Raw genomic sequence first — 21916 nt, forward strand, 5'->3', positions numbered from 1 at the left:
TAAGCTCAGTGGCGTAGCGTGGGTTGTCAGCACCCGGGGCAAGGCAAGTAATTTGCGCCCCCTAACCCGTGGATTTGCGCCCCCCCTGCACCCCCCACGCTACGCCACTGCATAAGCCTATTCCACCTCGTTCCACCCCCATTCTGCCCTCTTCTGGGTCCAAAACGACTCTCACATTGGCATTTGCGCATCAGTTGAACCTGTGCAAAATGGTCGCTGCCTGGATGGGATTTTTGTGTAAACGTGGAACGCTTGGGACCAAACCCCTGCATAAGATGTAATTGCCCTGTATGTGCTTGTAGACGTTTTCAACATCCATGTTGCTTCCTTCCTTGTTTTCTTCCTTCTGAAAAAGGATATGCTGTTGACACTTCTGCTTGTTCCGTTCTTTCCAAACCTTCCCCCCCATCCTGCTCCTTTCCCAGGGAAAACCTGCTCTTTAGTGCTAAATTGGAGCAAACATTAATCTGGAGGAAACTGGAATTGCTGTTTGGTCCAACTAAGCACTAAAGAGTGGTTTTCTTGGGGGAGGGGGTGGAGCAGCAGGAGAAGTGGATAAGCCCTTAGTTGAAATGAACCATCTCTCCATCTCAGTACTGAGCCCAGAAGCCCAGGGTAATTGACAGAGATGCCTTTCTGGCTTTCATCCACCATCACTTCCTCTTGTTTTTGTGGAGATTTGTCAATTTCACATATGCTTTCCAAGCAGCCTTCCCCATCTTTGGTGCCCCTGCGATGACCAGGGGGCTGGTGGGAGTCATGGTCCAAAACAGCTGGAGTCCACCTGGTTGGGGAAGGCAGCTGTGAATTGTTGACAATGTGCTCCAGTGTTCACACTGTAAAATGGTGGGTAAAGTGGATAGAGGGAAGTTTTCCTCCTCCTCTCCCAACACTAGAACTAGATCCAATGATGCTGAATGTTGGAAGGTTCAGCACAGATAAAATAAAGTACTTCTTCACACAGCACATAGTCAAACTGTGGAACTCCTTGCCACTGGAGGCAGGGTGGTCATCCACATGGAAGGCCTTAAAAGAGCATTAGATGAATTCATGGAGGAGAGGGCTATCAATGGCTACTGGCGGTGATGCCTATGTTCTGCCTCCACAGTCAAGAGACTGCAATGCTTCTGAATGCCAGAGACCACAGGAGGGGAGAGGCATCTCGTTGGCCACTGTGAGAACAGTGGCTGGACTAGATGGGCCCCCTTTGGCCTGATCCAGCAAGCTTTCCCAGATCCTGCAAGTGTCCCTATTTTCCAGGGACGTCCCTGATTTAGAGAAGCTGTCCCGGTTTCCGATTTGATCCCAGAATGTCCCACTTTTCCTTAGGATGTCCCTATTTTCCTTGGAGAAATACTGGAGGGTATGGAGTTATCTGAACCCTGAGCCGTCAATCCTGTTTAGGGAAGTGTTTTTAAAAAATGTTTAATGTTTTATTGCGTTTTGATATATGTTGGAATCTGCCCAGAGTGGCTGGGGCAACCCAGTAAGATGTGTGGGGCATAAATAGTAAAATTATCAAAATAGGGAATGGGACATCCCTATTTTCATCCGAGAAATGTTGGAGGGTATGCTCTCCTTAGGTTCTTATGCTCCTCCTATGAATCTGCTTGGGTGCCTTTTTTCCTCTGTGGGTGCTCAAACACATAGGCACCATCTGTGGCCTCCCCCTGCATAGACTGCAAGAGCCCCCTTTCTCGCTCTTTCTGTTGTTGTTTCCTGTGGGTGGGGAGCAGCTTTTGATGTCCATTGACGCTGCGTTGCACCCGGGTCGCTCTCCTCCTGCTTATTTTTGTCCTTTAATCGGTGTTTGCTCGCTGGGAACTCTGGGAAGGGGAGTACATTAGCAGTGGGTAAACACTGGGTATAATTCCCTCTCCTGCACATACTCTCAGCCAAGGCAAACAAACCCTGTTTGAGTAGCTCATTGGCAGCAGCTGTCTCTCTCTCTCTCTGTGTAGAGGGGTGTCCCTGCCCCCCACATATACAGCAACTGAAGCGAGAAAATGGCTGGGACAGTTTCCTCGACATGCCATATCACCCGATCGTGGCAGAAGACCAGAGGGTCGCCTTTGCGATTCAGAAGCTGGCAAACTTAGCTGGAGTCTTTTTGAAAGTTGCCTCTTCCCAGTTGTTCGTTTCTGAATGCACCAAGCCCACGAGGGGTTAACTCCCCCCAACTTTTTTTGTGTCCACCCACCAGGAGGTGGAGCCAACCAGGCTGCTCTATAAATACAGCCGCCACAGGAGGCGAGAGCAGGTGGCAGCAGGAGAGGGAGCGAGAGGTCGGGCTCTTTGCCAACCAAGGTGCGCCATCGTCAGCAGGTGCCCACGTGTGGGGCACCAGCTTGGATCGCAGAGGCCACTTGCAAGGAGCCCTCTGGGCCAGCTGGCCTTTGCCCCTCCCCATGGCATCCCTCCAGCCGGGCTCTTCAGGACTCTACCTGGAACCGCAGATGGGACCCAGAGACGACTCGGATTCCGATTCCGACAGCCCAGCCCCCAGCGGCACTAGGCCCAGGGCCGGCTACCCCACCTGCTCCCAGGTCATCCACAGTGGACATTTCATGGTGTCGTCTCCGCACAGCGATGTGGGGCCTCGCCGGCGCCACCATCAGGCGGAGCAGGAAGCCCCTGCCCCTCCAAGCATCGACCCCACCCTCACTCGGCTCTTTGAGTGCATGAGCCTGGCCTACAGGTGAGTCTCAGGTGGCTACTGGTGGCCAAGTCTGTTTCTTGACAGGTCTGGGGTGCAACTGGGATGGCCATCTACTCGTTGGCTCGTCCTCAGGAATATCTGAGGCTGGAGGAAGCTCCTGGAAACCACAGGAAAGAGGGCTCTTGTGTTCGAATGCTGTTTGCGGGTTTCGCAGGTGTAGTTCCATAGAATTGTAGATGGGACCCCAAGAGTCACCTAGTCCAATTTCCTGCAATGCAGGAGTCCTTTTGTCAGACGTGGGGCTCAAACCTGTAACCTTGAGATTAAGAGTCGCATGCTGTACCAACTGAGCCCCTGCTGCGTTTCTGAAAGGTGGGCCACTGTCAGAACAGAATGGTGGGCAGGATTCGCCCCCTTTGGCCTGATCCTAGCAGTCTCTTCTTGTGTTCTTTTGGGTTTCTCCTTCGCCCGGGAGAGGGAACTGTTCAGAAGCGATACTTTAGTTAAACTATGGAACTCCCTCCCACAAGAGGCAGTGAAGGCCACCAACTTGGATGGCTTTCAAAGAGGATTAGATGAATTCACGGAGGAGGAGGGGGCTATCAATGACTATTGGCCACGATGGCTATGCTCTGCCTCTATGATCGGAGGCAGCGATGCTTCTGAATGCCGGTTGGTGGAAACCGCAGGAGGGGAGAGGGCTCTTGGGCTCAGGTCCTGCTTGCAGCCTTCCCTTGGGGGCATCTGGTTGGCCACTGTGAGAGCAGGATGCTGGACTAGATGGGCCACTGACCTGATGCAGCAAGGCGCTTCTTATATTCTTATGGGGCTTTTCACATCCTGGGAGGGCAGGCGCAGATTAATTGCACCATTGGGGCCCCTGTCTGCCAATAGCTCTCACTGGTAAATGTTCTCGCTGTCATACATCTTGTACTGTTAGCCAAGCTTGCTTTTCTCTCTCACTCTCCCGAAATCCCAAACTAGGGGAAAGTTTAGGCTGTACAGACGACGGAGCTCTAAATGATTGTATAACATGGATGGGCTTCTTTGTAGAGCTGAAAGCTATGGGGTGGGGTGGGGTTGTGAACAGTAGAATCACAGAACTGTAGGTTTGGAAGGGACCCCAAATCCATCTAATCCAAGCCCCTGCAATGAAGGAACCACAGCTGAAGAATCCCTGATGAATGGCCATCCAACCTCTTCTTGAAAACCTCCAGCAAAGGAGAGTCCACCTTCCAAGCGAGTCCATGTCTGGTCTTGAGAGCAAACCTGTATTGGAGCCCATCACCTCTCTTCAACCCCCACCCGTGGCCTGTCTCCAGCAGGGGGCAGTAAGATTCCTCTGGGAACTCCCAAAGGACTACTTCACACGATGCATGATTAGCCTATGGAACTCTCTGCCACATGACTGCTGTTGGGGATAGAAAGCCTCTCTTCTTTCATGCCGCCTGAAAAGCCTGACACAGAGTTAGGGGCTGAGCTCTCTGCCTCCCCGACCATATCAAGGCTAGCCACCAACGCCAGCTGAAATGCGTGAGCCTTAGATTTCGTCCCTTTGCTGCTTTTGTCAAAACGGCTAGGGTTTTGGTGGGACTTTGGCCCTCCAGAGAGCGCTGAGCTACAACAGCTCAGGAAACTTGGGAGGAACAAAGGTACCCCACACCTAGATTAGTCATCCTCTGTCTCCAGCCCTTGTGATGTGACCAAGGAACATTTGACCTGTATCTAAAAAAGGAGGGTGCTTCTTAAACATTTTTGTTGCCTGTTAGCACCTGTCAGGGTTGGCCAGGAAGATCCATGGCTCAGTGGCATAGTGTGGGTTGCTGGCACCCAGGCCTAGGTATTGTGCTCCCTAAGGCAAATATTGTGCCCCCTAACCGGCTTCTCCATGCATTGCTGCTGCTGGGTGGAACTGAGGAGCAGGAGTGGGACATGGATATGTGCGTCCACCTGAGTCTTGCCATCTGCCCCTCCATGCTACGCCACTACCTTGGTTGCTGTTGTGGTATTGCACTGTTACTCCACAGGAACATCAGAACAGCCTGCTGGATCAGGCCAGCGGCCCATCTAGTCCAGAGTCCTGTTCTCACAGAGACCAGCCGGATACCAAGCAGGACCTGAGTGCAAAAGTCCTCTCCCCTCCTGTGGTTTCCAGCAACTGGCGGTCAGAAGCATTGCTGTCTCCAGCTGTGGAGGCAGGGCAGAGCTACCCTGGCTAGTAACCATTGATAGCGCTCTCCTCTATGGATTTGCCTTTTAATGTCATCTAGGATGGTGAAGGAGCGAGTTCCATAGTTCAACTGTGCACTGCATGAAGAGGGACTTTCTTTTATCTGCCCTCAGTATTCCAACATGTCAGGGAACTGACATCGGAGCCAGAGGCGGAGGGAAGGCTCCCAAGTGATGCTGGAGAGGGACCCAGCAGGGAGAGAGGTAGCTAAGCGGGGGGAGGAAATCAGTGCAACACCAGGGATAAAGGGGGGCAGATGGGGGAATTGGTGAGAGGGCTCCAGGACTCTTCGCTGGACACCAGCGGGGAGAGCACAGGTCCTCCGCTACCCACACCCTCCCTGTGCAGAAGACTTCCGCGCAGGGAAAGTAGGAGGAGACTTGGCGTCAAACAGCTTTTATGCTGGAAAAGGTTTAAGAAACGCCAACTGACGGATTCTGCTAGCGACTGAGGCAGTCACGAAGTGAAGGGCTGTCCAGACAGAAAAGGTTTAACAAGGCAACATAGCCAGGAGTGGCGGCAACTTACGCACGAGCAACCCCTATATTCATTACACAACATTTGGCTTCAATGGATGTCCATGAGTTCTATAGACCCTCCAAGTGTCCCTGCGGTTTCTTATTTGATCCACCCAGTCAGATGGGCGGGATATGAATAATAAAGTTGTTGTTGTTGTTGAATAGGACACCCCTATTTTCATCAGAGAAATGTTGTAGTGTTAGGAGAGAGGGAGAAGAACTACATCCACTTTCTCCAGGCCATGCAAAAATACATACCCTCCAATATTTCTCCGATGAAAATAGGGACGTCACATTCCATAATGATAATTTGACTATTTATATCCCACACATCTTACTGGGTTGCCCCAACCACTCTGGGCAGCTTCCAACATCTATGAAAACATAATAAAACATTATACATTTTTTTAAAACTTCCCTGTACAGGCCTGCCTTCAGACGGCTCAGGGATCGGATAACTCCATACCCTCCAACATTTCTCCAATGAGAATAGGGACATCCTAAGGGAAAGCGGGACATTCCGGGATCAGATCAGAAACTGGGACGTTTCTGGAAAATAGGGACACTTGGGGGGTCTGAAAATATGCAATTCTGAGTCCTCCCGGGCCCAGCTTGCTGAAGCAATGCTACTGGGGTGTTGTTGCTAGCCCAGACCCGCCTGCTGTCGAACGAGGAGGCTGGGAGGACAATGCCAAATCTTCCATTGACTTTTGGACATGCTGTGCTCAAGTCCTGTTTACTCTGACCAGCAGGGCAGTCCAAGCGCAGGCAGATCCGGTCAATAGGAACACGGGAAAGGGACCCCCGTGGTGTTCAGCCGTCCACTCTGCAAACGGCCGTTTTTGGTGTCTGCTTTGACAGAAAAGTTGAGCTGTGACACGCATACACACACACACGGGGAAAATGCATTTGCTGTTTGTTTTTCTAAGAACTGCCATAGAGGGGAGGGACAGAAGGGAGATGACCTCTCCCACTCCATACACTAAAACTCAGATTGGTGCTCGGAGGTTCACTCAGGGAATATTTTAACTGAATGGCCTTCATTTCCAACAGAGGTTGTGATGATGGCTAGTAGCACTCAACAATGCAGTGATGCTGAGATCCAGGGTGGGGTAGAGGTTAGAGTGTTGGACTAGGACCTGGGAGAGCAGGGTTTGAATCCCCACTCGGCCATGGAGCTCATTGGGCCAGTCACTTCCTCTCAGCCAAACCTACCTCACAGGGTTGTTGTGAGGATAAAATGGGGGGGCCGTGGAGATCCTTGGCAGTATAAATGTTATAAATGGTAAATAGGCATTGCTGAATCCATCAGTTTTGCTTCCCCCCAGTTTCTCATTTCTCCCCCAACTCCACCTCAAGATATTGCAAACGGCTGTGGAAATGTGGAGATCTGAATTTAAGTCCTTGTGAAAGTGCACTGGTGTCTTTGTGTGAATTTCTCCTGAGGCATGTATATGTGTACACAATTTCCCCCAAGTGAGAGAGAGGTGTATTTGCAAAGCAATCCTCTTTATTACGATGCATTTTTAATATGTTGTTTCCCCGATAGTTGCATGGTTTTTATGCACCCTTTGCTCTAATATGTGTGATTTTATACACATTGTGTGGTTGGAGAATTTGACCAAGCACGAATTTGGAAGGAAATTGGCTTTCCTGCGTCTTGTTTTTGAAAGAGTGGATTCAGTCGTTTTTGCCTTTCAGTGTGAACTGAGTTGAGAGCCTTTCAGCCCGAGCCCAACCCTGACAATGTTTGGGGCCTCATGAGAGGACTTTCTGCAAGAAAACCAGGTGCTCTGCTGCTGAGCTAAGACCCTAGTCCTCATGATTCCCAATTGAGGGCTGCTTAGGAACATAGGAAACTGCCTTCTACTGAGTCAGACCCAGTGAGCTCAGTGTTGCCCACACTGACTGGCAGCAGCTCTTTGGGGGTTTCAGGGACATTCCCTGCCCTTGCATAGACTCATAGAATCGTAGAGCGGAAGGGACCCTCAGGGGTCATCTAGCTCAACCCCCCACAATACAGGAATCAAAGCTAAGGATATTTGCCTTTCTTGGCTCATCCTTGGAACCTCTGCATGAGAAGCTGTGAGCCATGGGGTTTGGATATCTCAGATCTCCTGAATGGCTCCGCTTGAATGTTCCATGATGTGTGGGCCAGATCTGACTCTCAGGGTTGTGGGTTCGAGCCCCACATTGGGCAAAAGATTCCTGCATTGCAGGGGGTTGGACTAGATGACCCTCAGGATCCCTCCCAACTCTACAGTTCTGTGATTCTGTGATTCTACGTCACTGCGGCATCCTGAGCAGGGCAACCACACCCATTTTCATGACTCTTCCCTGTACAGCTGATGCTGTTGTCCCTTTCTGCCCTCACTGTGTCTGTGTCTCTGGGGCAGCCCAGATCTGCTGTGTCCCTCCCCACCAAGAATGGGGCCAGCTCTGTAGCCTCCCTACCCTCCCTTCTCCCTGTCGCTTGGCACCCAGATGCTGTCCCAGACATGTGGGGGAAAGGGTGTTTTCTGAGTGCTAAGTTTCTGCTCTGTCTGTGAATCAGAAGGATTTCTGCATCCCGCTTGGCAGGGAGTGTGAAATCCCACTGGGAATTCTTGGACTCTTCCCCCCCTTCCAATGCGCTTCCCATAACTCTCTTTGGCGAATGCAAAGTAGTGAATGCACATCAGAGCCGATTTGGGCTGCATGTGCACAAATACTAATCTTGAAAAGCTGCCTTGGTTGCAATCTCCTTTAAAAAATGTATTTATAATGTTTACATCCCAAGGAGCTATACTCCAAGGTTCTCCTCCTCTCCACATTATCCTCAAAGCAACACTGCGAGGTAGGTTAGGCTGAGAGACACTGTCTGGCCCACACCCAATGAGCTTCGTGGCTGAGCAGGGATTTGAACCCGGGTCGCCTAAATCCTACTCTGACACTCTTAACTCAGTGGATCTCAAACTTTTTTCGGGCTGTTGTCTGCTTGGTCCCATAAACTCCTCCTCCTCAGTGCCCTCTACTCAACCCTATAAAAAGCCTAATTCAGAAGAGTGGCTTGCACGGCCTGCTAAGGAATATAAGAACACAGTAAAATTCAAAACAGGAACAATTAATTGCACATTTCTTCAACATCCAGTTAAAAAGATATCATTTAATGAATTTAACAAAATGGATGAACTTGAGCCAGCGATCGGCATTTGCACCTCCAGGATCCCCTGCCACCCCTTTAACATCCCCACCTTGGGAATCACTGCTCTAACCAATGCACCACACTGCCTCTCTGTGGCAGAGCTGAGACTTCCGACTGTCTCCCTTTCCAGAGCCAATTCCAGAGCACCAGGCTCTGTGATCTGGGCTGTGGCCCTGCAGCCAGGGTGCTTCAATGTGCTGTCCCCTTTAAAGGGGAGAGTCTGCACTGTGGCAACCCTTGGCTTCCCAACAGCTGGGTAGCCTTGGCCCCTGGGGCGGTTGGCCCGGTGCCCGGGAGCTGCTGCCTCCCCATTGGTTGACTCGCCTGCTTGTCACGGGCTTAACATGTTTGCCCTGGAAGAGTCCAAATTCCCAGCGCATGACAGAGTACAGACAGGCTCCTTAAACTGGGACGGCAGGCTTGGCTGGTCAGGCCTCAGCCCTTTCCAAAGCGAGAGAGCATGTGCAGAGTGCTTTTCTTCCTTTCCTTTTGCCCGGCAGGGTAATGGATACAGCCGCGCTGTGCAAATTGCTTCGGTTACCTCACTAAATCCTTAGGACAGCCATAGGAAGCGATCCAAGTTGGTGGCCGTTGTTGCTTCCTGTGGGTAATTTTGGTGGCCTTTTCCAGAACCCTTTCCAACTCTGCAATATCCTTTTTGAGGCGAGGCGACCAGAACCCTACGCAGTATTCCAAATGTGGTCATACTGTGGATTTGTATCTGAGCAAAAAACAGAAATTAGGTCACCTAAGCACGTGACTGCCGACCTAGCAGTTTGAAAGCACGTCAAAGTGCAAGTAGATAAATAGGTACTGCTTCGGCGGGAAGGTAAACAGCATTTCTGTGCGCTGCTCTGGTTCACCAGAAGCGGCTTAGTAATGCTGGCCACATGACCTGGATAGCTCCCTCGGCCAATAAAGCGAGATGAGCGCCGCAACCCCAGAGTCGGTCACGACTGGACCGAATGGTTTTACCTTTTTAAGGGAGCCTTGCATGATATGCTGAGCAGCTTGGAGATTCCGACTAAACATTAGGAAGAAATTCCTGTCAGTCAGAGCAGTTTGAAAGTGGAACGGACTCCCTTGGAAGGTGGTGGGCTCTCTTTCCTTGGGGGTTTTAAAGCAGAGGTTGGATGACCACCAGTCAGGAATTCTCGAGCTGTGATTCCTGCGTTGCATTACAAGGAGTTTGATTTGATGTTCCTTGGGGATCCCTTCCAACTCTATACTTCTATTCTTCTCCTTCAGCATGTCATATTAATTGCATGCATTATTGTAAAGTGGTTCCATCTTTCAGTGTGAGGTTACCTGGGCATCCTATTATGTACTGCTGGAAAACAAAACGAACAATGTGTTAGACCAGCTTACAACGTAGCTGGAGATGTTCATTTAGGCTTTAAGCCTCCAGACCTACCTTCTGTCCTGATCTTTCTCTATAGGACATGTTTTTTAATCCTCATCCCTTTCCTCCAAGCTGCTCAGCATATCATGCAAGGCTCCCTTAAAAAGGTAAAACCATTCGGTCCAGTCGTGACCAACTCTGGGGTTGCAGCGCTCCTCTCGCTTTTATTGGCCGAGGGAGCCGGCATTTGTCTGCAGACAGCTTCTGGGTCATGTGGCCAGCATGACTAAGCCGCTTCTGGTGAGCCAGAGCAGCACACGGAAATGCCGTTTACCTTCCCGCCGGAGCGGTACCTATTTATCTACTTTCAAACTGCAGAAGCAGGGACTGAGAACAGGAGCTCACCCTGTCGCGGGGATTCGAACCGCCGACCTTCTGAGCGGCAAGTCCTAGGCTCTGTGGTTTAACCCACAGCGCCACCCGCATCCCTTACCCACTCCTATTTCCTCCTTGCAACAACCCCGTAAGGCAACTTTGGCTGAGAAAGTGGCCAAACCAGGGCCACCAAACAGTTTCATGGTTTTGCCCCCACACCGCCAGCTCTTGGCCTCTGTATTCCCCACCCCACCTGTTGTTTACTTGCTTTCCTATCCGGGAGACAAGGAGGGGTTGCTCTGAGTGTGGGTCTCTGCACACAGATCTGTGCCTGGCCCCATTAGGCCCCTCTTCTCAGCAGCAGAGCAAACAGCATCTGGACTCTTCCTGGGAACTTGGATACGAGGAAAAGAAAAAACAATCTGAGCTGCCATCACCCTTCAGGTTTTCAATTCCCCCACCCCACCCCCACACTGCCAGGGTTTCTAACTGCTGCCGCTCGTCAGCCTCGTCATCACTGCTCCCACCTTGCTAGGCAGAGAGCCACTGAGCCAGCAGGCAGGGGCATCTGTTGAGTCTCCCCCTCACCTTTCCTTTGGCCAGGGAGAGAGGCGGATGAGCAAGCAGGTTGCACTGCTGGAGTGGAAAAGCAAGCCGTGTGTGTGGCTAGGTGTGTTTTGCTGTGGTCTGGGGCCCCGCTTCTGGATTGGGAGCCCCAGACAGATGCCTGACCAAGCTGAGTCCTGGCGCCAGCTCAGTTCCTCGTTATTAAATTAGGACACTACCATTACGTTGTTACATGCCGTCACCCCTCAGTCTCTGAGCAGTGGGAGACTCCAGGGATTCCAGACACTTTCCAAGATTTGGTTTCCCTGGAATGGTCAGTGGAGATGGTGGTGTCTTTAGGATACAGTGGTACCTCGGGTTACAGACGCTTCAGGTCACAGACTCCGCTAACCTAGAAATAGTACCTCGGATTAAGAACTTTGCTTCAGGATGAGAACAAGAAATCGCATTAGCTAAAGTGGTACCTCAGGTTAAGAACAGTTTCAGGTTAAGAAAGGACCTCCAGAACGAATTAAGTTCTTAACCAAAGGTACCACTGTATATGGTTTTATTTACACATCTATACAACCTGAGCATCGGATGGAGGGGCTCTCAGCATCGGAACCCAACAGATCTTGCTTCTGCATTCGTCGCAGCTTTGGATTCAGCACAGAGCAAGCAGGTCTCTGTGTCTTCAGCTACCAGCCTGCTTCCAGCTCAGTTCACATGCATCTTACTGGCTATTGCTCTCCTACCCATGTCTTCTAAAGGTTGTATAGTTGCTTATCTCCTTGGCTCGGGGGTTGCATAACTCCATACCCTCCAACATTTCTCCGATGAAAATACAGTGGCACCTCGGGTTACATACGCTTCAGGTTACAGACTCCGCTAACCCAGAAATAGTACCTCGGGTTAAGAACTTTGCTTCAGGATGAGAACAGAAATTGTGCTCTGGTGGCGCGGTGGCAGCAGGAGGCCCCATTAGTTAAAGTGGTGCTTCAGGTTAAGAAAGGTTTCAGGTTAAGAACAGACCTCTATAGGAACGTCCTAAGGAAAAGCAGGACATTCCAGGATCAAATCAGAAACTGTGACGGCTTCTGGAAAATAGGGACACGGAGGGTCTGCACTTAGTGATAGCTCTTGCAACTGAGCTCATTCTTTTGGGCTGTTGATGGGGACACTGAAATGGCCAGCCAAGGTCATTGTCTTGCAAAGAAACTTGTCTGACTCATTCAACAGCCTCTTCCATTAGGTATTATCCCTCACTGGACTCCAAGAATTAGAAGGGACACAGGGCATCATCCAAACTGACCCCTCATACTTAGCTTAGCTCAAAGGCCCAAGGGCAGGGTGTGGAGTGAGAAGCTCTCGGTTGAAGCCCCTTGGAAGAAGACACAGCAACTGCACTTCAAGAAAACTTTAATCAACTTTAATCAAATGCTCAAGAAGCAGCAGGCACCATCTAACCTCCCTGCAAAGAGAATAAAGTCATGTGACAGGTCATCTAGAAGCCCCCTTAAACATTTGAGGCATTTCTATAATTTAACCCTAAATCCCCCAAATCTGACAGCATCCGTTTACGTTCACTTTTTGCATGTATCTCCACCTCCCCCATTCATATTCTGCTGCTTGACGTTTTAGTGAGAAACTGGTGTCCCCCAAATGGAAGAATTTCAAGGGACTGCGGCTGCTTTGCCGGGACAAGATACGCCTCAACAATGCCATTTGGAGAGCCTGGTACATCCAGTGTAAGTTCTGGGGCTGGGGAAGGGTGGGGACTGGATTCGGCCATAGAAAGCTGATGGCCAGTTTGGGGTTTCTGGGTCTGCATTGCAACCCAAGCTAAAAGGAGCTTAACCTGCACTCAGAACTGAAAACTGGGCTTCTACGATTTCCCTTTATTTACTTCATGGGCCACCTTTTAAATAAACAAGGGCCCAAATGACAAGAAAAGAGATTCTGATTAAATATCAGGAGGTTAGACTGTGGAATGGACTCTCTCAGAATGTGGTGGGCTCTCCTTCATAGGAGGTTTTTAAACAGAGGTTGGATGGCCATCTGCCAGGGATTCTTTAGCTGGGGTTCCTGCCTTGTAGCGGGTTGGCCTAGATGTTCCCTGGGGTCACTGCCACCTCTGCAATTCTATGGTTCTATGAAGGGATCTTCAGCTGTGACAGAAGTCTGGCTGTATCTTTGCTGGGTGGGAAAGGGTTGGAGAGGCCCTGCACTGAGGGGTTGGTGGTGGAGGAGCAGGATCGGGACCCTTGCTCTGAAGTCTCCCTCTGCCACAGATGTGGAACGGCGGAAGAGTCCCGTCTGTGGATTCGTCACCCCCCTGGATGGCTCAGAGGCAGATGAGCACCGCAAGCCAGAGGTGAGTATCCCAAACACATTTCCATCTCTGTGGTGAAAACTGTGTGTTTGTGAGGGGTGTGTGTGTGTGTGTGTGTGTGTGTGGTTTGATTTCCTTTCCTTTACGAATATTGGACACATACAAATGGATAGTCCCCCAGCTAATGGGTTGCATGAAAATACAATCAATAAAATGCAACACATTCATGCTCTTTAATTTTATATTGTATTCTGATTATATTGATTTTTAAAAATTATTTGTTAAATTTGCATAAGACCTTTCATCCAAAGATCACAGGGCAGTTCGCAACATAAAAATGCAAAGCGAGAACACAAACTACATAATGGAAACAAACAAACAAACCAATAACCCCCCTGCCGCAAGCACATCCAAAGGCCTGGTTTATAGAGGAACGTTTTCACCTGCCACCTAAAGATATGTAATGCAGGTACAGTTGTACCTCAGAAGTCGAATGGAATCCGTTCCGGAAGTCAGTTTGACTTCCAAAATGTTCAGAAACCAAGGCGTGGCTTCCGATCGGCTGCAGGAAGCTCCTGCAATCGGATGCCGCGTCGGATGTTCGGGTTCCAAAGAACATTCGCAAACTGGAATACTCACTTCCGGGTTTGCGGCATTTGGGAGCCAAAATGTTCGAGTCGTAAGGCGTTTGTCAACAAGGTACGACTGTACTGTAATAGCAGAGTCAAGATCCCAGTGGATGCAATCTGCCACCTCCTTAGGGCCAGACCATAAGAGGCCCTGCACTACCTGGGGAATCTGCCGGACGGCACAAGGAAGATGCAATGGAGGCAGCAAAGTATGCCTTCTTTGCTGCCTTCACTGCCATTATTCTATTCCTATGGTGCACACATGATGAAAAATCAAGGGAATTAAGGTTAACTTTTTTGTTGGATACACTTTGTGTTCAACACATCAGTTATTATTGTGGCATATGTAGAAGTACTGTGGTACCTCAGGTTACAGATACTTCAGGTTACAGACTCCGCTAACCCAGAAATAGTACCTCGGGCTAAGAACTTTGCTTCAGGATGAGAACAGAAATAGCGTGGCAGCAGCGGGAGGCCCCATTAGCTAAAGTGGTACCTCAGGTTAAGAACAGTTTCAGGTTAACAACGGACCTCCAGAACGAATTAAGTTCTTAACCCAAGGTACCACTGTATTTGTTAAACCTGAAAAATATTCTGCTGTACTCATATTTCATTGCCTCTGCGTAATGCTTTTTTGTTTGATTGTTTCTTTGTTTGGTATCTTTTCTCCTGCTTATTTTCTGTCTATAAATGTTACCTTTTCTCATAATTATAAAACTTCAAATATATCTGTATGGGAGTGGGGGTCCTAGGCAAAGTCTCCAGGGTTTGGATGAGGTCAGACATGGAAAATTATTTCAGGCCATGTCTCTATTTCTGATCTTCCTGGACAATCTGTGCCAATTGAATGCTGTGAGGGCACTAGAGACCCACTTGAGGCCCAGGCAAGCTCCCAACTTGGCCCCTCTCAGTATCAGCCGTGTCTTAAGCTCTTAACCATTTCTCTCCCCTCCTTCCCTTCTCCCTCTCCTCCATTTCTCCTTTTCCTCCTTAGGCTGTCGTGCTGGAAGGGAACTATTGGAAGCGACGCATTGAGGTGGTGATGAAGGAGTATCACAAGTGGCGGATCTACTACAAGAAAAGGGTCAGCTTTCTTCCACCCACCCTCAACTTGGTTGGAAGATTCAGGACACATAAAGGAAGTCCTTCTTCATGCAGCGTATAGTTAAACGATGGAACTCCCTCCCACAAGAGCCAGTGATGGCATGATACGGCTGTTAGTGGCTATTGCCCTGCAAGTGCCCCTATTTTCCAGGGACAAACCCAGGCTGGATCTATAGGCCCCTTTAAAACATTATTAGAAATGTCATTCTAAAACCTGAGTCCCATTTAGTTTCTCTTTCGTTTTGTTTCCACAAAGTCGACCAGGTTTTAGATAGCTAGTAGTATAGCTCTGCAGAGCCCTCTGCTGTCAAGTTTTAATAACACATTATTAACATTCTAAAACGAAACGTACCATACTTTTCCATGTATAAGACAAGCTTTTTTTTATTTAAAAAAATGTTAAAAATTGGGAGTCATCTTATACACGGATAGTGGCTAGGGGGGACATGGGATTGGTTGTTGCCGCAAGCTGGAGATTGTCAGGGGCTATTGTGCGTGTTATTGGTGGCTGCGGCAAGGGCTGGTGTTGATTGGCTGGCACTGCGGCAATTGGGTGGGTGATTGGCGGCTTTTGCGGCACATGTGAGTGGCAGTGTAGGTCAGGCGGGTGAGCGATTTTCAGCAATCCTCCCTTAAAAAGCTCAACAACCCAGGGCAATTCTCCCCCCATTTTCTTATTTTGGGGTCCCCAAAATACACGGGGGCGTATTATATACGAAAAAAAACAGTAATATGACCATTACATTTTGAAGCATTTTCTTAACCCTTTCTTAACGTTATAAAGCACAAGTGTAGCTCCACCTCCGGAATTACAAAAACTGCCCCAGTTTCTGATTTGATCCCGGTTCTCATTTTTTCTCCCCTCCATTTCTTGGAGAACAATTAAAAGTCGAGTTCGCGAAAATAAAATAAAATATCTGCACCAAATGAAGGAAATGTTGGTGCTGCCATACGTAGCCCATCCTACCATTTTGAAGGAAAAGGTCACCAATCCACTTTAAATTCATTAACTGCAATGCTTCGGCATTCAGCCATTTTCTCTGAGGTGCAGGGAATGTTGATTCCTTTATTGCAGACTAGGATTCTAATGGATCTCACTTTCTGCCTGTTGATATCAGGACGGCACCTTCCCTACACACTTTTTGGCCCCTGCTGAAACATTTTTGTTTATACAAACCTGCCTAGACACTCAGAACGTTAATGTGCGTTTTATTCTGGTTTTTAGATTAGCGTTGGTTTTATTCATTTCTTAAAAACGTTTCAATCATTTTGTCGCCTGTGTTTCCCTTGCAGCTCCGCAGGTTCAGCCGGGAAGAGGAAACCGCCAGCCACAAACTAGTGAGTTAAGAAGCATGACAGAATTGGAAGGGACCCCAAGGGTCATCTAGTCCAACCCCCTACGACGCAGGGACCCTAACCAGTCAGGCTTGCTGGATGGGGAATGAGGGTCCTCCTGGTCCCCATTTGGGGTGGGGAATGGTCCTGGGTGGATCCCTCCCAGACTTGCTTATCTCTCCTCTTCAGGATGAACCTTGGAAGTCTCCGGAAAACTGGTGCGACCACCTCTTCTCCAACGTGGTCCCGATGCTGCTGCGGGACGAGGAGAAGGAGGCCGATGGGAGGCAGCTCTTCGATCTGGACAGCTTCATCTCCGACATCTCCGACACCCTCTTCACCATGACCCAGGCCAGCTGCCCCCCTCAGTTGTCACCGGAAGAAGGTAATTGTGTGCTGGAACCCACAAGCGCAGAATGCTGCAGCACAATTGCTGGTGGGAGCGAGGCCTTGTCACCACATCACACCTGTGCTCAGACACCTGCCCTGGTTGTTGATTTGCTACTGGGCCGGGTTCAAGGTGTTACTATTAGTATAAAGGTAAAGGACCCCTGACAGTTAAGTCCAGTCGCGAACGACTCTGGGGTTGCGGCGCTCATCTTGCTTTACTGGCCAAGGGAGCCAGCGTTTGTCGCAGACAGTTTTTCTGGGTCATGTGGCCAGCACGACTAAGCTGCTTCTGGCAAAACCAGAGCAGCGCACGGAAACGCCGTTTACCTTCCCGCCAGAGCGGTACCCATTTATCTACTTGCACTTTGATGTGCTAGCGAACTGCTAGGTTGGCAGGAGCTGGGACTGAACAATGGGAGCTCACCCTGTCGCGGGGATTCGAACCACCAACCTTGCGATTGGCAAGCCCAAGGCTCAGTGGTTTACACCACAGTGCCACCCGTGTCCCTATTACTATATATAATTATATTATATTATTAGTAATATACTATAGTATATTAGTATATACTATTAGTATATACTCCTATACCGTACTATTAGTATATAGAGCCCTTAACAGGTTGGGACCAGTTTATCAGTGAGATCACCTTAGTCCATATGTCATACCCTCCAACATTTCTCCAATGAAGAAAGGGACATCCTATTCTATTATTATTATTATTATCATTATTATCATTATCATCATCATCATCCTGCCCATCTGACTGGGTTACACCAGCCACTCTGGAAGGCTTCCAACATATATAAAAACATAAGAAATCATCAAATATTTAAAAACTTCCCTGTACAGGGCTGCCTTCAGACGTCTTCTAAAGGTTGTACAGTTACTTATTTCCTTGGCTTGCATAGCTTCATACCCTCCAATATTTCTCCTATGAAAATAGGGATGCCCAATGGGAAAGCGGGACATTCCAGGATCAAATCAGAAACCAGGGCGGCTTCTGCACATCTGGGACTGTCCCTGGAAAATAGGGACACTTGGAGTGTCTGTACATGCACCTACTGACCGCTTCGATCTGCGGAAATGGCCCTGTTACAGGTGCCATGTAACAGCCAATCTGGATCTGTAAGCACCTGCACTTTGGAACTCCCTGCCTCATGATATCAGGCAGCTGCCTTCACTGTAATCTTTTCGATGCCTGCTAAAAACATTTTTGTTTAGGCAAGCCTGCCCAGATATGTAGAATGTGTGTTGATTTATTTATTGATTACATCCCTATCACACCTTTTCTCCAAAGAGCTCACGATGGTATTCATAGCTCATGGCCGAGTGGGGATTTGAACCCTGGTCTCCTGGGTCCTAGTCCATCGCTCTAACTGCAACACCATGCCGACGCTTCTTAGGAAAGAGAAAAGCTTGGTGATGTGCTGATTCCTCTCTCTTCTCTTTTGCCTACAGCCTACATTGGCAATGCAGACATGATCCAACCAGACCTGGCGCCGCTGCAGCCGACCCTCGACGATTTCATGGAGATATCTGGTAGGAGCCAGCTTTGTTTCTAAGGTCAGAAATTAATGCAATGAGTGGTGGTGGAAGGGAGGTATGGGAAATTGGAGCGACTTTGGGGGGAACCGGTTGCTTCCACGCTGGGACCCCTTGAGCACTTCTAAGGTTGCAATTCTGCGGTTATTTGAAAGCGGGATTAAAACAGAGGGCAGCTCTGGAGCCACTGCACACTGGGCCCCTGAGCAGTGCAAGACTGAAACACTTCTTTTTAGTTTCGAGAAAAGGTGAATTAGAGGTGACACAATGGAAGTGTTTAAAATGACGCCTGGCACATGGAGAAGGTGGAGAGAGGAAAGTTTGGCAGTGATGGCCGCCATCTTGGATGGCTTTAAAAGAAGATTAGATTAATTCATGGAGGAGAGGGCTATTGGTGGCTATGAGCCGTGACGGAAACTGCAGGAGGGGAGAATGCTGCTCTTGTGCTTGAATCCTGCTCGCAGGTTTCCCATTGGGGCTTCCGGTTGGCCACTGTGATAAGAGGATGCCATTGGCCTCATCCAGCAAGCTCTTCTTATGTTCGTAGCTCTGTTGTTTGAGGCTGAGCTGTGGGTTGCAACCAGGGCTATTTTTCTAGAAAAAGAGGTGCCAGAACTCACCGTGATTTGTTCTCTAACAATGGCAATGGCACCCACCTGAGAGGTGCTGGAAGTGAGTTCTGGCGAGTTCCAGCTTGAAAAAAAAGCCCTGGTTGCAATATTAGGAGTCTCTGCAATACAGTAGTACCTCGGGTTAAGAACTTAATTTGTTCCAAAGGTCCTGAAACTGTTCTTAACCTGAGGTACCACTTTAGCTAATGGGGCCTCCTGCTTCTGCCGCACGATTTCAGTTCTCGTCCTGAAGCAAAGTTCTTAACCCGAGGTACTATGTCTGGGTTAGCGGAGTCTGTAACCTGAAGCGTCTGTAACCTGAAGCATCTGTAACCCGAGGTTCCACCGTACCGGGATCAAACTTCAGGTCTGTCCTCTTTTCTTTTTAGTTTTTGAAAACATAAAAGCATGATCAGTCTGCTTGATAGTCATTTACGTCAGTCAATTACACCAATATCATGATGCTGTTACACAAAAATACTTAGCGATGAAAGCCTGCGTACTGCTGTGTTGGCCTCACCTCAAAAAAGGTTGTTTTAGAGCTGGAAAGGGTTCAGAAAAGGGGCACCAAAATTATCAAGGGGATGGAGCAGCTTCCTTATGAGGAAAAGTTACAACATTTAGGGATTTTTAGCAGAGAGAAGGCAAAAAAAGGCTTCATAGTGTTATACGAAAAATTTGGGGCTCTTTGGATGTTATAATGGCTGAGAATTAGCGATGAACCATGCATTAGTGACCCCTCAAATATTCTAGAAGGGTCCATTTCTGTTCTGAGGTGGGTTGTAGTAGAGGCACGAATGGTTTCCTCTCTCTCTTTTTCTTTTAATTTTTCTTATAGGAAACAGGCACCATTTCGCTATTTATTTAGAATGGTTTCTAGCCCACACTTCATTAAAATAATCTCAGGGCATCTAAAAACAAACACAAAGCATAAAATGATTACCTGAAACCAAATAACCCCTCATCACATACAACATACCAACGAGGACACGCGGCTCAATTCTCAACCCATTTAGTCCGAAGCCTAGCGGAATAAAAATGCCATTGAGTAGCTTCTAAAACCCACCAGGGTCAGCACTAGCTGTTTGTGGAGGGCATTCCACAAACGGAGAGCCAGTACTGAGAAGATCTCCGTACCGTATTTGATTACGAAATGCATCATTCTGTACTCCCAAAGAATAACAGATACTGGTTTGGGGGCCATTGGGAGGGGCAGATTTTTTCCTTCCTATATACATAGAAATGTAAGGCTGTCGTCACACAGCTCCAGTTGCAGGATCTGTAGTGCTGCGTCACAGTCCTGGATTTACATGAAGTCTGGGCGGAGAGCAAAAGAAAAGCCAGGTTTTTAAAAGGATGGTTTTAAACAACAAACAGAGGTTTGACTAAAGCAGGGATGGAGAAGCGTTGAGGAGCTCTGAGGAGTGTGTGTGTGTGTGTGTGTGTGTGTGAGCCAGACTGGCAGAGGGGGCAAAAATGGGACGGTCAATATATTGAGTGAGAATAGAGTGCCTACATCTTGCAGCAGTTCCCAAAATAGAGTTTGGGTTACAGGAATGTGAAACCACACTGGGGGCGAGACGAGAGAGGAAGGGAAACTTTTGACCCAAGAAAGGGGAAAGAGGGGCAGCTGGGGCTGTCGAGCAATAGAGGGCTGAGGACCTGAAGAAGGGGGGAGGGTTGAGTTTCTTTATCTATTGTATTTATACCACACCTTTCCTCCATAGTTCTCCTCCTTTTTATCCCCACAACAACCCTGTGAGGTAGGTTAGGCTGAGAGCAAATGGCTGGCCCAAGATCACACAGTAAGGTTCGTGATTTGGTTAGGATGAGCCAAGTGTGTGTGTGTGTGTGCGTGCGCGCCCCATACCAGGCTGTCTGAAAGAATACAAACCTTCCCAGGGTGTGAGATCTGGGGAGGAGGCCATTCTCTTGATCCCGCCACTTGGCAGCAACTACACTTTGGAACTCCCTGCCTATTGATATCGAGGAGGCACCTTTGCTGTACTCTTTTCGGCACCTGTTTAGAGAGAAATCTGCCCAGATGCATAGAAAGTTTGTGTGGATTTTAATGTTTCGGTATTTTAACTTTTCGTTTGCTCGAAATTATTGCTGTGAAATTTTTCTTGATTTTATCCTTTCACCTTTTTCTAAATTGCTTTGAGGGTTGTTGTTGTATAAATGTTATTAAATAAATCAGCTAGTTTAATTGCTTTTTAATTACTCCCCCCCCCCAAAGTTTTTAGCTGTTTCTATTTTAACAGTAAGCCACCCTGAGTCCCCAGTCTGGGGAAAAGGCAGAATCTAAATAATGGTAAAGATAATATGTAATAAAAAAATTGTGTGTGTGATGAGTCCTCGGTCTTTTGCACCAGCTTCCTTGCTCCCCCCTTTAAAAAATCTTTTTTAAAAAAAATCTGCAGTAATGGGCTGCAAAATTCAGAGATGTGTGAATTTCAAAAGATAGCTGCCATCCAGTTTGCTGGCTAGTTTGAGAGGTTCTGGTCGTTTATCAGGAAAATGCAACCAAACTGAATTTCTCCCTCACTTCTAAATGCTGGCAAGACGCCCAGCTTTCCAGCTGCCTTAATTTCCTTAGAGACCCTCTGGTTAAAGCAAGGTGCTGTGATCCACTGGGCTTTGCAGGAAACCTATGCAGCTTGGATTTCAGGGATCATAGCCCCCGCCTCCTTGACAAGTATCCATTCCTTCTTGGTCTTTTCTTGTTCCAGACCTGAAGTGCTGGACTCCTTTGCAAACTCCTGGAGTTCGGTTCACATCCCCTCCAAAATTAGAGTTGAAAAAGGTGTGGAAAAGTGTTTGGGACATTTCAGTTTAGAGAAAACAAGAGTTAAGAGGCGAATTAAGAGGCCACAGGATAGAAGTTTCATACCCTCCAACATTTCTCCAATGAAAACAAGGACACCCTATTCGATAATGATAATAATTATCACACTAGGTTACCCCTGCCACTCTAGGTGGCTTCCAACATATAAAAAAAACATAATAAAGCATAATACTTTCAAAAACTGCTCTGGCTTGGCTCTGGGGTCACATAACTCTGTACCCTCTGATAAAAATAGGGACGTCCTAAGGAAAAGCGGGACATTCCATTATC

At 48.4% G+C, this 21916-nt stretch overlaps 1 protein-coding gene across 1 annotated transcript in view; it reads left to right on the forward strand.

Moving 5' to 3' along the window:
* The first annotated feature begins 1919 nt into the window (after window positions 1-1919).
* MLXIPL (MLX interacting protein like) overlaps window positions 1920-21916 on the forward strand; it is a 44360-nt gene continuing 24363 nt past the window's right edge. The window contains exons 1-7 of the mRNA XM_083479228.1: window positions 1920-2698; window positions 12496-12602; window positions 13146-13228; window positions 14810-14899; window positions 16213-16257; window positions 16444-16639; window positions 18104-18184. Coding sequence (XP_083335354.1) covers window positions 2409-2698; window positions 12496-12602; window positions 13146-13228; window positions 14810-14899; window positions 16213-16257; window positions 16444-16639; window positions 18104-18184 — 892 coding nt within the window. The 5' untranslated portion in view covers window positions 1920-2408. The remainder of the gene's footprint in view (window positions 2699-12495; window positions 12603-13145; window positions 13229-14809; window positions 14900-16212; window positions 16258-16443; window positions 16640-18103; window positions 18185-21916) is intronic.

The sequence above is a fragment of the Podarcis liolepis genome (assembly GCF_965112155.1).
Source record: "Podarcis liolepis genome assembly, chromosome: 16".
In the NCBI taxonomy this organism is placed as follows: domain Eukaryota; kingdom Metazoa; phylum Chordata; class Lepidosauria; order Squamata; family Lacertidae; genus Podarcis; species Podarcis liolepis.